Source organism: Helicoverpa armigera, chromosome 8 (assembly GCF_030705265.1).
Source record: "Helicoverpa armigera isolate CAAS_96S chromosome 8, ASM3070526v1, whole genome shotgun sequence".
Classification (NCBI taxonomy): domain Eukaryota; kingdom Metazoa; phylum Arthropoda; class Insecta; order Lepidoptera; family Noctuidae; genus Helicoverpa; species Helicoverpa armigera.
The window spans coordinates 3,591,100-3,605,963 of record NC_087127.1 but is presented as its reverse complement, the minus strand read 5'-3'; the positions used below and the strand labels follow the sequence as shown (position 1 = coordinate 3,605,963).

The window sequence follows — 14,864 nt, the reverse complement described above, 5'->3', positions numbered from 1 at the left end:
AGGTCCAGAGATTTCCACAACGTCACAAACTTTACATCGTTCATTTAAATATAAAGGTCACACATGAGAGACGACGGCAGATAGAAGAGTATGGAAGGAGAAAACATATTAACGACCCCTAATAAAATTGGGATAAGGGCAGGGGGATGATGATGATGATAAATTGCCACACATAATTATACCGGATAAATAGTATTTTGACAATTCTATATTGCCCACGCAGACGAAGTCGCGGGCAACAGCTAGTCTATAATATAAAAATGAATCGCAAAATGTGTTGGTAAGCGCATAACTCAAAAATTCCTGGACCAATTTGGCTAATTCCTTTTTTTGTTGTATTTGTTATTGTCTGGAGAAGGTTCTTATGAAAAAAAAAAATAGGGTAAAATAGAGAAGTCAGTTGACGGGAGCGAAGCCGCGGGCAAAAGCTAGTATATAATATATTAGTTTGGATGGTATGGAAACCTACGTGCGCGAGTCCGTCTCGCACTTGGCCGTTTTTTTTTTTTAAATTAAAGTAACTAAATTACTAATTTAACTAATTTAGCGAACTTTATTTTCAGCCGGTGGGCATTTGCAGCGGGAAATACGAGTGGGTTGATAAGAACGGTCCCGGTGGGGGCGACTGCTCCCTATGGGTGCGCGCTGCAACACTGCAACTAGACAATGGACAGTGGCAGTGCCAAGTCACCGCCAGCAACTACGATGTGCAGGTAATAATTCCCTACAACAGTTTAACTTGGCCTGCTTGCCAATTTAAGGTATTAAGGTAAACTTGGTATTTTGTTTCAAGACTTGACGATTCAAGTTACGACGTAGTTTTCCAGACTCCGAAAATAGACATGGATTTATACAACCTGTTACAATGCTACCTGTAAAGCCGAAGGGGGTTAAATGGCTCCTTACAAATATTCAAATAACCTTATTTGGATACCGCTATCGATTTTTGATTTACCGCTAAACAAAAAAAGTGCTTCGTGGAGTCGACTCGTGACCAAAAGGCGTGAAAAGGCTCGCCTATACGGTCTAAGAAAATGCATTGCCATTCAGTGTGGCAATGCAGCTAGCATTGCCATTCAGGGTGGCAATGCAGCTAGCTTTTTGGGCACGATCCGCGCTGACAGCGTAGCAGATGAGTTTTTTTTTATACATAGATTAAATATTTCCATTTTATTTTTAAATATGTAGATTTAAAATGTAATGAAAATTCATATATTATTGTCTAATGTAAAATTCTATGTAAATAAATAATTACATTATTCACTGAGGTGGAAGCCCTTGCGTAGTGCTGTAGGTAAAATTTGCATACTTACACTACATTTTTTATCTAACATGAACTGACCACAACAAGGAAAATCGGAATAACCAAATGAATAGAATTTGATTAGGGTAATTCCGGAATAGATGGCCGTACGGGAGAGTTGGCCAGTGGCTAAAATCGTACATAGAATCACTAGATCGCGTAACTTAATAATCCACTCAAAATAGATATTTGAAATAACAAAAAAATCCCGGAAAGCCAAAGGCGAGCGGCAGGCTTGTATTAGACTTTCGTACCGCTTATAAAACTTCGTGTTTTGGGATAATATGATAGACAAACCCCTTTGTAAATTCCTAGATTTTTAGAACTTGGGAATTAATAGTTATTTGTTATACAAGAGTGCAAAGTTGCTTTTTAACCGCGGGCTCAATTTTGATGACCGAGCAAGCGAAGGATTCTAAAATTGAAACACGAGCGTAGCGTAATAATTAGAATCCTGAGCGATAGCGAGGGAATCAAAAGAGCACAAGGTGAAAAATCTTTGCGCTCGAGTGCAACACGTAACTTTTCATCCCACCCCATCGAGGAAATTACTAAATGCAAAAAAACAAAATGGCGCGCACATATGAGTATCAAATTAAAAAGAAGTACCTATTAAACTTCATTTATTTGAAAACTCAGTTTAAAATTGAAACGAGGTTAAAAATCTATGTAAAAACAATAATAAAAATTACTGAATGAATTTAATAATTATTTTAAGCAGTATTTTATTTGTTTAATATACTGTATTTCGATACCTCCCACGTAAGTTGTTGTATCTTCAAAATTGTAATTTTACACTACAGCGTTTTAAAGATTGACACTCGCGTCAAATAGTCTTGCTTCAATATATTCTTTTCAAATTTTGCATACACATATATTTTAAAGTGCTTTCAATGTTTGCCTACGATTTTTTTGTTCAATAGTTGTAGTTTTTGAGATTTTGTTCATACAACATTCTAGACTGTAGTGTTACCTTACATAAATGTTGTACAGGATACTTACAACCATTTACAGCGGAAAACAATATTTGCATTTAACTGTATGTGCTAAATACTATAGTGTACGTTGATATAAATTTAATATTTTGTGGCAGTATGTGTAGTTCCATATAATTAGGGCTTAGTAAAAAACCATATTTAATCCTCTTAAGTAACTCTGAAATAGTAACAATGCAACATAATTAAAAAATCTAAAAAAAACAGTTTCTTCTGACATCAAATAACAATCAAGATTCTAGGTTAATTATTAGTAAGATTAATTATTCCAGTCTTTTATTTATTAAAACTTTGATACCTATATTACGTTAAAGTTACTTAAACATAAAAATAAATAAGGTATCGATGAAATACTGTGTGATACATCCTGTCACAACAGTCTTTAAACATTAAAAAATAAATAAATTGAAAACGAAGTATTAAAATAAGAATAGTACTGACTGTAGAGGCGGATGACGGGGAGTAGCGAACCCGCGGGGCTATATATCCGAATGCTCCAGGGAGAGTATACTGTCCCCCATCTGCGGCCTGCCGGAGTGAAGCATGGCGGGGGATAGGTCTCCCGCCTCGCTAGAGCAGGGTGGGTTAGCAGCTCTGCTCGGAGGGTAGGTGCCTCGTGGTAAGTGGCGAGTGGGCCGGTGATGCTGGACCCACAGGGAGCGCGTGATCTGCGTTTAAAGTCCGCCGAGGTATCCTCACCCTTCAGCCGCTCATGTAACTGTTGCCCTCTTGTTACCATTTAGCGACTGATTCCCGGGGGCCCTGTAAGTGAGTTGGCGAGTCTGCACCTCCCATTTTTACGTATACAAAACGGCAGGTGCCATAGTTCCCATAGTTATCCCCATTCCCAGTCCATTACATTAGCATCCCATCACAATAGCCCTAGTAGTTTTATTCCATATTTAGCAATAGTTTAGCACAGAACCGGGGATTGTCTTTGGGTACGTTTTTATATAGTATACAGGGATAATCGTCGGTTTTGTGTCGCCATTTCATTAAAGTTGTCTCAAAAAGGCTTCAGCGTGTTGGCTTCGGCCCCACGTTCGCCTTCCAAAAATCCGGGACTTTGTAGTCCCGTGGTCGAGTAGAGACATACAAGATAATAATAATACCCGTTGCCCTCTTGTTGCGATTTAGCGACTGATTCCCGGGGGCCCAGTAAGTGAGGTGGCGAGTCTCCACCTGCCATTTTTACATGTATTTAATACATTGTCATCGGCAGGTACCATAGCTCCCGTAGTTTCCCCAAACCTAGTCTATTAGCATCCCATCACAATAGCTCAAGTAGTTTTCATCCATAGTTAGCAATAGTTTAGCACAGAACCGGGGATTGTCCTTGGGTACATTTCTATAGTGTATACAGGGATAATCGTCGGTTTTGTGTCACCATTCATTAAAGTTGTCTCAAAGGGCTTCAGCGTGTTGGCTTCGGCCCCACGTTCGCCTCCCAAAAATCCGGGACTCTTTAGTCCCGAGGTCTGGCAAAGACATACATAATAATAAAAAAAACTTAAGAAACTCTACTACTCCGAATCAGAAGTTTCACTATCGGAACGCGTTGCTACCACAACTGGCAGACTCCTGAAGAAGTCATGATATGTAGCTGGGGTAAGCCCACTGTTACAAAGATCCATCAAGTTTATAGATTGCGGACTATTTGATATTACGGACGGTGGACTATTTGCTTGTGGAGTTGAACAGCTACTTTATGCAAGTAGCTGTTGGTGATAGTTGAGGTACAATATCCAACACTGATGAATTTTCTTGTTCTCGTCGTGTGGTCGGAGTCGTGGTGGCCTAGTGGGTAAAGGACCAACCTCTCAAGTATAAAGGCGCGGGTCAGGCAAGTACCAATGCAACTTTTCTAAGTTTGTATGTACTTTCTAAGTATATCTCAGACACCATGGACTGTGTTTCGGATGGCAGGTTAAAACTGTAGGTCCCGGCTGTCATTGAACATCCTTGGCAGTCGTTACGGGTAGTCAGAAGCCAGTAAGTCTGACACCAGTCTAACCAAGGGGTATCGGGTTGCCCGGGTAACTGGGTTGAGGAGGTCAGATAGACAGTCGCTTCTTGTAAAGCACTGGTACTCAGCTGAATCCGGTTAGACTGGAAGCCGACCCCAACATGATTGGGAAAAAGGCTTTTCTTTTTCTATGTAGTACGGGCAGAAGTTATTGTCACAATCATAGTCCAAATGATTAATGCTACAAGTAGGTGAAGGATGAGCTGTTTCAAGAATTACGGAGTCATTAGAATTTGTAGTGTTTGTTATCTCCATATTAGAAATGTTGATTAAATGAAAGCCCCAATAATTCAGACAGAATGTTTATTAGCGTTATAATTATTTTACTGCACATTATAATAATCTACTACGCACGCCATTATCAAAGCTCACCGGAAGAAGGAAGGATGACAGATACTTCCTGTCATAGTGACGGTGACGACCACAGATAAAATAGTAACTTAATCTATGGTAGTATTCCAATACCCCCGCTCAAGATCAAGTCTAAATTTTTCTTACAATCTTATACAAAACAATAAAAAATTTACTTGATATTGAACACATCCTTATTTTATAAAAATGGCAACATTACAATCTGTCATTATGACGTTTGACATTTAAAATGGTTAACTTGACATTGACAGAAAAATATAACCTCTCTAAATCTTACATCCATATTTAAAGAAAATGTTTACTAAAACATGTTACAAATATCCAAGTAATACAAAACATGCTAAATTAACAACAAATACAAACAATGTTTGAACATCTTATAATCTACGTTTCGTATAAACCAAGTGTTTCACAAAAATAGTTATGTTTAACTTGAGACAATGATTTGGTAAGTATATCAGCTTTATTTTCATTAGTACACACATATTTCAATGTAATTAAACCTTTGTTTACTATGTCTTTTATAAAATGAACTTTTATATCAATATGTTTGGATCTTTTACTGTTTTCATAGCTTTCTATCATTTTAATTGTACTTTGATTGTCAATAAACAAAGAACAGGTTAAGTCTTTATCACAATGTAAGTCTTTTAACACTTCTCTAATGTAGACAATTTCACTTACAGATAGAGCTGCTGCAATATATTCGGATTCTGCTGTTGACAATGCGACTGAAGTCTGCTTCTTGGAAGTCCAGCTGACCAGGCTGCCTCGATGAAATATTGCAACTCCACTGACGCTCTTACGATCCATTTGTTCACTTCCCCAATCAGAATCTGAAAAGGCTAGTAATGTATTATTAGTTTCTCTTCTGTATACTAATCCTTTGTGCTTTGTTTGTTTCAGGTATCTCAAGATTCTCTTCGCGGCTGTCCACAGTGTTGAAGTTGGATGATTCATATATCTACTAAGGAATCCTGTTGCATAGGCTATGTCAGGACGACTAATTGTAGCCAAATACATGAGTGACCCGATGAGTTCTCTATATGGAATGTTATTCAGTACTTCTTCATTTTGATTTATTTTTAAGTTAACTTCCATAGGTGTATTGCATCCTTTACAGTCTTGCATATGAAACTTCAATAAAATTTTCTCTATAATTTGTGTTTGTTTTATTTTTATTCCATCTTTGGTTTTAGTTATTTCCATTCCCAAGAATTTATTTATATTTCCCATATGCTTAGCTTGAAATTGTTCTTTTAGCTTCTGTATAATATTTTGTCCATTTCCAATTATTAATATATCGTCCACAAATATAAGTATATAAACATCTTGTCCTGTATATAAGCAGAAATCGCTCTGAGATTGTTTTAGTCCATTTTGTGTTAAGAACTTGCTTAATTTTTCATTCCAACAACGTGGAGCTTCTTTCAGTCCATATAAAGCTTTCTTTAACTTTAAAACTTTTCCTTCTGTCTTATTCTGTAGTCCTTCAGGGTACTTTATATATATGTTTGAGTTTAATTCTCCATTTAAAAACGCTGTAGGTAAGTCAAGCTGTTTGATAGGTAATTCTTCCTGAACTGCTTTATTTAAGAATAACCTTACTGTAGTCATTCTTGCTACTGGTGCGTATACATTTTGAGTAGTTTCCTCCTGAAAACCTTTTGCGACTAATCTGGCTTTCTTGGTGTTGTCTGCTTTAGTCCGAAATACCCATTTTGTGTCGATAGCCTTGTGTCCTTCTGGTAGATCACTTTCTTCCCATGTCTTTAATTTTTTATGTGCTTCTAACTCTTTTTGTATTGCTTCTTTCCATTCTTCTTGTTTAATGGCCTCATTGTAGCTGACTGGGTCTTCAGACATTAGTGCATATGCTATGTTTGACATATCATAGTCATCATACTTTGCCGGTAATTTCACATGTCTTCTTGTGTGTCTGATTTCCTCTGTATTCTGATCAGTTTCTGTCTCTTGAGTGTTTTCCATAGTTTGATCAGTACTTTCCCTGATCTCCTCTGTATTCTGATCAGTTTCTGTCTCTTGATTGTTTTCCATATCTGTTGATTCTTCATCATCTATATAAGGGTAAGTATTTGTCTCATTTTCTTCATATTTGTAGTTTGATTCATCAAAACGTACATCTCGTGATTCAATTATATCATTTGTTTTTGGGTCCCATAATCTATATCCTGAACCACAGTATCCTACCATTCTCACTGATTTTGCTCTGGGTTCCAACTTGTTGGGTCTTGGTAATATGGTACACCATGCTTTTGCACCAAACACTCTTAGTTTATCCAAATTGTTTTTGCCATACCACAATTTAGCTGGTGTGTCTCCTTTGAGAGCTTTTGTAGGTGACCTATTTATAGTATAAGCCGCACATCTTATAGCTTCACCCCATAGGTATTTAGGTAAGTTTGTTTCCAAAAGCATTGCTCTCACCTTATCTGCCAGTGTCCTATTCATGCGTTCACATACTGAAACTTGTTGTGGGGTATATGCACATGATGTTTCTTGTTTAATGCCATATTCTTCATAAAATGACTTGAGTTCCTCATTTACAAATTCTGTTCCTCTGTCAGTCCGTATTCTCTGTACATTATTTCCATTGTTCTTCATAACTTTTATATAATTCATAATGTAGTATTTTGCTTCATCTTTGGAATGTAGTAAATGAACTTCAAGAAAATGGGAGTAGTCATCTATGATTGTTAAGTAATATCTTTCTTCTTTATGAGTGATGGGAGTGACAGGTCCTCCTATATCACAGTATATTAGCTGACCAATTTTTCTAGTTCTTGGCAAAGGAATTGGCTTGAATGGACATCTTGTAGCTTTAGCTTCCATGCAAATGCTGCATCGTACCTTGGATAGTGGTAGATCAAGGACTCTCAACCCTCCATAGTTTAAATGTCCTAATCTTCTGTGCCAAAGATTCTCGTCTTCTGATATCAATGCATGTGTCTTTCTTACATTTAAATCTAATTTCATTGTATATAATTTTCCATTGCTTTGCCCTTGCACATGTATGTTACCTTTGCTTATTAATGCTGTTTCTTTTCTAAATGTCACTTGTAAACCTTTTTCATTAAGTTTTCTCACTGACAATAGGTTGTGAGACAATTTCTCCAAAATAAGGCAATCTGGAATTGATATTTCTAGTCCTTCTTTTGAAGTTCCTTTTAATTTTCCTTTTAGAGTTGTTCCTATTGTATTTCCATCTGCTACTTTAATATTTATGCGAGGAATCTTCTGTATATCTGTCATATATTTCTGGAAGTTGTGAGATATCATATGGTGTGATGCACCAGAGTCTATCACAAATTCTATTTCTTCTTTTATGTGATTTTGTGTGTTTTCTGCCGAGTTGGCCTGCGCTGCTACAAATGATACTTCCTTGTTAGTGGTATGCTCTTCTCCAATATTTGCAGTTTGTTTTCTAGTCTGCCTCATGCCTCTGCCTCGTGATCTGAAGCTTCCGCGGCCTCTCTGATGAAAATTTCTTTTTGGGCAATTTCGAGCAAAATGGTTGGGTTCTCCACAACTATAGCATTTTATTTGAGAAGTGCTTTCAAAAACATACTCATTGGTTTTTCTCGTAACACCTTGATTAGATTTCTCTTTCATTTCTGCGTCCAGTAATTTGCTTTTTACAAAATCTAAAGTCAATTCACTGTTTGACATTTCAAGAGCTGTGACTAAGGGTTGATAAGCTTGTTCGATACTTAATAGAAATTGACATACTTTCTCTTTCTCATCTATGACGATTCCATGACTGGCGATATCTTGAACTAGTTTTTCGAATTTATTTATATGATCCTGAACACTTTGATTCTTACTGCATTTCAAGTTTATCAGTTGTTTTTTGAGACATAAGCTGCTGAGTGTAGATTTTCTTTGAAACGTACTCTTGAGCTTGGTAATCATGTCATATGCGGTTGATGCATTTTTAACATAGTCTAGATACTTATCTGGTATTCCTTGTATTATTATATTGCGTGCTTTCGAGTCTTGTTTGATGAACTCTTCCTCTTTTGCTTTCTTCTCGTTCCCGCTTTCTATTACCTTTCTTAATCCCTTTTCATCTAGTAGAATCTCGATTCTAAAGAGCCAATTCTCAAAATTGTCTTCCAGTTTCGGTATATGGGAACACGACGCTGTCATTATTTTGGCTTTCTTCTTTTCGTTTCTGGCTGAAAAATAAACCTACCCCTTTTACCCTTTTACACGTGTTTGACCGTAACCTTACTTGTTGATTAGGTACTTTCCTACGCTATCCTGTGTCATCTGACTGAATTATGGGCCTGGGCCCATAACCTATTAGAAATGTTGATTAAATGAAAGCCCCAATAATTCAGACAGAATGTTTATTAGCGTTATAATTATTTTACTGCACATTATAATAATCTACTACGCACGCCATTATCAAAGCTCACCGGAAGAAGGAAGGATGACAGATACTTCCTGTCATAGTGACGGTGACGACCACAGATAAAATAGTAACTTAATCTATGGTAGTATTCCAATACTCCAGATTTTCAAAAATGTCAACATCTGATATCATATTCGCTAATTCATTCATCTCAGATTCATTAAAAGTAACTGGCAACGGAGAATCTGTAATAAAATGTAATGGTATCAATTTCATAATTATCTATTGATTACTGAACTAAATTCGGCCCATGATCATCAGAACTTTAAATCAAAAATTTTTAGAGCGTGGTAAAATCATCAAAAGCATCCAGAGCAGAGCGGGAGGGACTGTCAACTTGTACTGACTAAAATCCACGGTGTTATTCAATAGCCCTTTACCTATATTGTTGTATGTCATTAAAAAAAGAAATATCTTCGCAACGTAAAATATACTATGTCAACATCCAATAATTATTTGTGTATGTAATTCAGACGTAAACTGTTGTATGTATTACTTCACATATAATTTGTTATTATTCAACAACGTAAAGTGTTGTATGTGATTATACAACGCTGATTTGGTATCTTCTAAGCGACGTAAGTTGTTGTAAGTAATCTTTAAAACAGTTTAGGTTGTTGTCGTTATAAAACTACATAATTCTAAAATATCGTTATAAATTATTAATTACGTAAAAATCGACGATCATAGGCGCGCGACCTCCACTCTTCATGAAGTCCGGCGTGAACTGTCGCATGTCATACATACGCGGCGCGAGCGCGCAACGCACCCCGCGCTCTCGCCCGCGTAAACCGTTGCGGAGGTAGATACAATGTTACACGCCGCCGTTGTAATCATGATACAACTTAATACGTCTGGTAAATATACTTAAAAAAATTTTTTTTTTTTTTTTTTTACTCTTAACGCATATAGTAGGCAAAAATAGGCGGTTTGGTTTAAAAAACGTAAAACATGCATATTGTGGGTTACAACAACTTACGTGGGAGGTATCGATTTGTTTGAAAAGTTTTATCAAGATTGTCACAAATGGAGTATTGCACACGATGTTCTAAATTCAAATCACTTTGCCGCTCTAGAGGATAAAAACGGCTTTTGCGCTCAGATATCAAAGGGTAAAACTACTCTTTCCGAGATGGTGGGATGAAAAAGTTTTTTTCATTCACGATATGTATACAGGGTTACTTGTAAGTAGACCGCATCCTTTCATGAGGTGATAGTACAGGTCAATACGTATTTTTTTGTAGCTATTTTCTCAAAAATATTACTTTTCATTTTTTTGTGCAGAATACTTAAAAAACATCTACATTTATCTAGCTATCCAAAAGGCACAAAACACCCACAAATCCGCAAAAACGAGACTTTTAACTAATAATAAAAAATACGTGTACCTAGATGACTTGTTAAGAAAAGATCTCGAAATTCGATTATCTTGAAACGGGTTAACTTTTGCCCAGTGTATCCCATGGTCAAATTTGTCCGTATTGACCTATACTATCACCTCATGAAAGGATGCGGTCTACTTACCAGTAACCCTGTATACATATCGTCTGCTTACGGGTAAAAGTAATAAGTGCAGAGTCTGTCAATTCGAGTAAATGACATTTTAAAGTTTAAGCTTAAAATTGACCTATGTCAAACTCATTAATAAAAAAACTGGGTAAGCAAAATATTCCACTAACTACCCTTTGTTTAAGATTTGCTATTCTTTAATATTTGGTATTAATATGTTTTACCTGTAATTCAAAAACATGTTTTATCTTCTGGATTCGATGATTCCAAGGTCTCATTTCAGTTTTGTGTTACAGCTTACAGAATTTTACATCAATTACTTGAGTGGATAGATACTTTTTGACGATATTCGCTTAAATAATGAATTTTTTATACATTTAACATGTTTTACCTGTTGACTTTTAGTGGGATTATGACACTTACTATGTACGTTACGTTCAATTTAAAGTCGTGGTGGCCTAGTGGACAAAGAACCAACCTCTCGAGTATGAGGGCACGGGTTCGATTCCAGGTCAGGCAAGTACCAATGTAACTTTTCTAAGTTTGTATGTACTTTCAAAAATATCTTAGACACCAATGACTGTGTTTCGGATGGCACGTCAAACTGTAGGTCCCGGCTGTCATTGAACATCCTTGGCAGTCGTTACGGGTAGTCAGAAGCCAGTAAGTCTGACACCAGTCTTACCAAGGGGTATCAGGTTGCCCGGGCAACTGGGTTGAGGAGGTCAGATAGGCAGTCGCTTCTTGTAAAGCACTGGTACTCAGCTGAATCCGGTTAGACTGGAAGCCGACCCCAACATAATTGGGAAAAGGCTCGGAGGATGATGTTCAATTTAAAGTGATCAATTTAAAGATAAGAAAATGAGTTTTTACAAAGGTAATCTACGGGATGAAAATAAATTAAACCCTTTTTTAGTAATAAACTTTCTTACTAATCAAATAATAATAAAGACTAAGTCACAGTATCAATTAAACAATCAATATAACCAAGTCCTTTACTTGCAACCTATGAAGTAGACTTATCTGAACATTCAATGACGAAAGGACTTAATACTCTTCCGATGACTCTTCGTCAACCGAAGGTTCAGGTAAACGATCTATTTCACCGGCTCACTATGGGAAAATCGCGTATGTTTCGTCTCAAAACTCCGTATCTCAGTTATTTCAAAACTAAATGATCTGTAATTTTGCACACATATACTTGAAAGTACAAGGTTTAATAAAAAAAAAATAATTTAAAAAATTATGTTTATTAATTTATTTAAAAAATAAAACTTAACAAAATACATGCATTTATAAGAAAAAAATTTTTTTTTGTAATTTACTTACATTAAATAGAATTAAATATCATTGTATAAACAGTGTCTAACGAGAAAACAATAATTTACAAAATTCAACAAGCTCCTACAGATTTTTGTTGACAGCAAGAAGTTACTTGGCTTCATCGAAAAGTTCTTTCGATATTGTTTCTGAGGTATTTCTCAAACTTGATATATATGGATCAGAAGTGTATAATAAGGTATGGAAAACGTCTGTATTGGTAGCCGCTCTTGAACACTTTCTAGAATGATGAAGTCTAAACTTTTTGTAATCCTTGTTGCGGGATTCTTGAGCGTCTTCGGACAATTGTCCGATAGGTAAAATAGCATAGTACTCAATGATTTTTTCTCCGTGAATAAGTATTTTATGTACGGAGGAAGGAATATAATACCAATTATAAATATTTACGTACAGTTGGGCGGTACTATATGCGTATTCACCGAACTTTTTTGAATCAATAGCCATTCCAGATGACATAGTTTGTAGTATAATGTACATTCGTTTTATAAGTTCTACGTCTACACCTGTAATGTCTGCAGAGCAAGAGTAATTCTGAAAAAATCTCCGAGCTGTGTTTCCATCATTACTATTTCCAGTGCCTTGTCGAGGTTTATCGATATGCAGTCACATTTCCTCCCTAAACCGCTTTTGTACCAGTTTTTTCTTTTCGTCTTTGTTTTTTTTATTTTCTGGTGTAGTGGCTGACCACTTTTGGAAAGACAAGTTATAGGAAATGTGTAAAATCATCTCCTTGCTTCTAATCCAAGCGTGTAGTGTTGACAGTCCATATTGAAATGAACTTTCATTCACATCTCGTGTCCTAACTGCCTCTAAGTTATTCATTTGCCGAGGAGTAGCACCACAAATTGTACAAGAAGCGCTCGAAGGAGTTTCAGTTAAAACTTGTGCTACTTTACCATCAATCATGGTTAAAAATAGGTCATGAGTAATTTCAATTACTTCACCATTCTTATTTATCATGGAAGGGGACAGGTTTTTAATTTGATTTTTGATATCAGCCACAACAGACGCGGTTTTTTCAGGAGTTTCTTTGGCAAATTCTATTAATATAGGTCGGCAATATCTTACGGATGAGCAAGCTTCATTTTTCCAAATAACGATATTAGTTGTCACATCTATGAGTTTAATGGGTACAAGTGAAGCAATAAAAAGGTTCGCATCTGATATGAAATCGCTTTCTTCGGGCAAAACTTGCTTGTATTCACTTTGCCCTGATGACCCGTCACAACCCCATTTGCAGAATAGTTTCAACTGTCTTAAACCGTTTTTGTAAACTGAACCAATTAGTAATATACGAGCTACAGTATGATCCAATAGGTCCTGCAGATTGACTTTTGCACTTATGTTAGTAATGGTTATGCTCGAATCTGGTGGGTAACACATCTTCTTCGCTTCGGCTAAAGTTGGATAAGAAGGAAACACAGAGCAGTTTTTGTTCGCCAAACAAACTCGAAGTTTCCCATACTGTTCTTTGTTAAGGTCTAAGTCAATAAATGTCCGTAGTGGTTCTTCCTTTGTAAAAGGTGTAACGTCTTCAGGGTTCTCAGTTATGAATTTAAGAAACTTTTTCTTATCATTTTTTGGCGCAGTTCGTATAATATTAACAATTGTGGCCTCCTCCGTCTAACTCATAGACCGCAACTCCTGAGTATATGCATTGAGCACACACTCCAATCCGTATTCTTGTATTAATTGCATGTTTTTTCGTTTCTTTGTTTTTTCTGAAGATGCTTCGTATGGTTTCGATGGTCTGCCACCTGCACTGCTTCCAGATGTATTAGGGTCATTAACTGTGACTCGACACTCCAGTGGAACACGAAATTCACCATTTAACCAGTCGACGTTCTTACTTTCAAAGCGTTCTCTTTTCCGGGATGCATTTCTCCAGCGTTCGTTACATTTAGACACCAAGTTTCTTTGAATGTAGGAGATCACAGTAGCCATATCGTCTGGTGACAAATTGAAATTTTCATGCAAGTAGTCTTCTATATTATTCCCATTTATCAACAAATTGCACAACTCTCGTTTACTACAAACAAATTCACCCATTATTTTCAAATCAGATAACTTCTGTGAATATTTGAAAATAGGTTTGAACTGCTTTTTAAAAGCAACTGAATTTCTGACGAACAACTGTGGATGTTTCAGGGTTCGCCTTTCTTTTATAGGCCAATTAAATAGTGCTATGTGCAAAAAGATAAGAAACTAATATTGCATTCTTCCCATAACCTGTTTTTAACTTGACCCTAATAGATAAAGTGACCATATTTTATCATATAAGGTGGTCAAAACTATATCAAAACCACAAATAACTATTAATAATACTCATCACTGTAATGACCATTTTATCAATTTGACACAATAGATAACAGATGATTATGTGAGAAGTAAAATCATATTGGTTTTTTTTTTTTATCTCGCGATATGTTTTGGCACCGTGTCAGAAAAGGCGCAAGTATGCGCAACTTTTTTTTTTCTCCTTGTGTAAACTAATGTATAAAGATCGTAATACAACAAATATCTCGACATCGGCAAACAGCGGCAACCGGGTAAGTCTCATAAAAAAAAAGTAACCCGAAAATTATACCATCTTAAACTATTGGTTAATTTTTATTTATTTATTTATTATACATAATATTATTTAAGAAACGTTATGAGGAGATTATAAGCATTTCAAAAATGTATAATACTTATACATTTATATCAAAAACTTTCGAGTAATGTGGCGTTGAATTGTAGTAATGTATTGTGCTAAAATCACATCATTGAACATGGGTTAGCTTTGATGCCTTTTTTTATACATTTAGGTTAGCAAAAAATAATTTAAAAAATATAGAAAAGAAAGCTTATTTATAAGACTAAATTAATTAATTAGTTTTA

General features: G+C 35.9%; 1 protein-coding gene across 1 annotated transcript in view; it reads left to right on the top strand.

The window, feature by feature from the left end:
• LOC135117212 (hemicentin-1-like) overlaps positions 1-14,864 on the top strand; it is a 475,120-nt gene that overhangs the window by 117,782 nt on the left and 342,474 nt on the right. Inside the window, exon 3 of the mRNA XM_064035808.1 lies at positions 564-713. Coding sequence (XP_063891878.1) covers positions 564-713 — 150 coding nt within the window. The remainder of the gene's footprint in view (positions 1-563; positions 714-14,864) is intronic.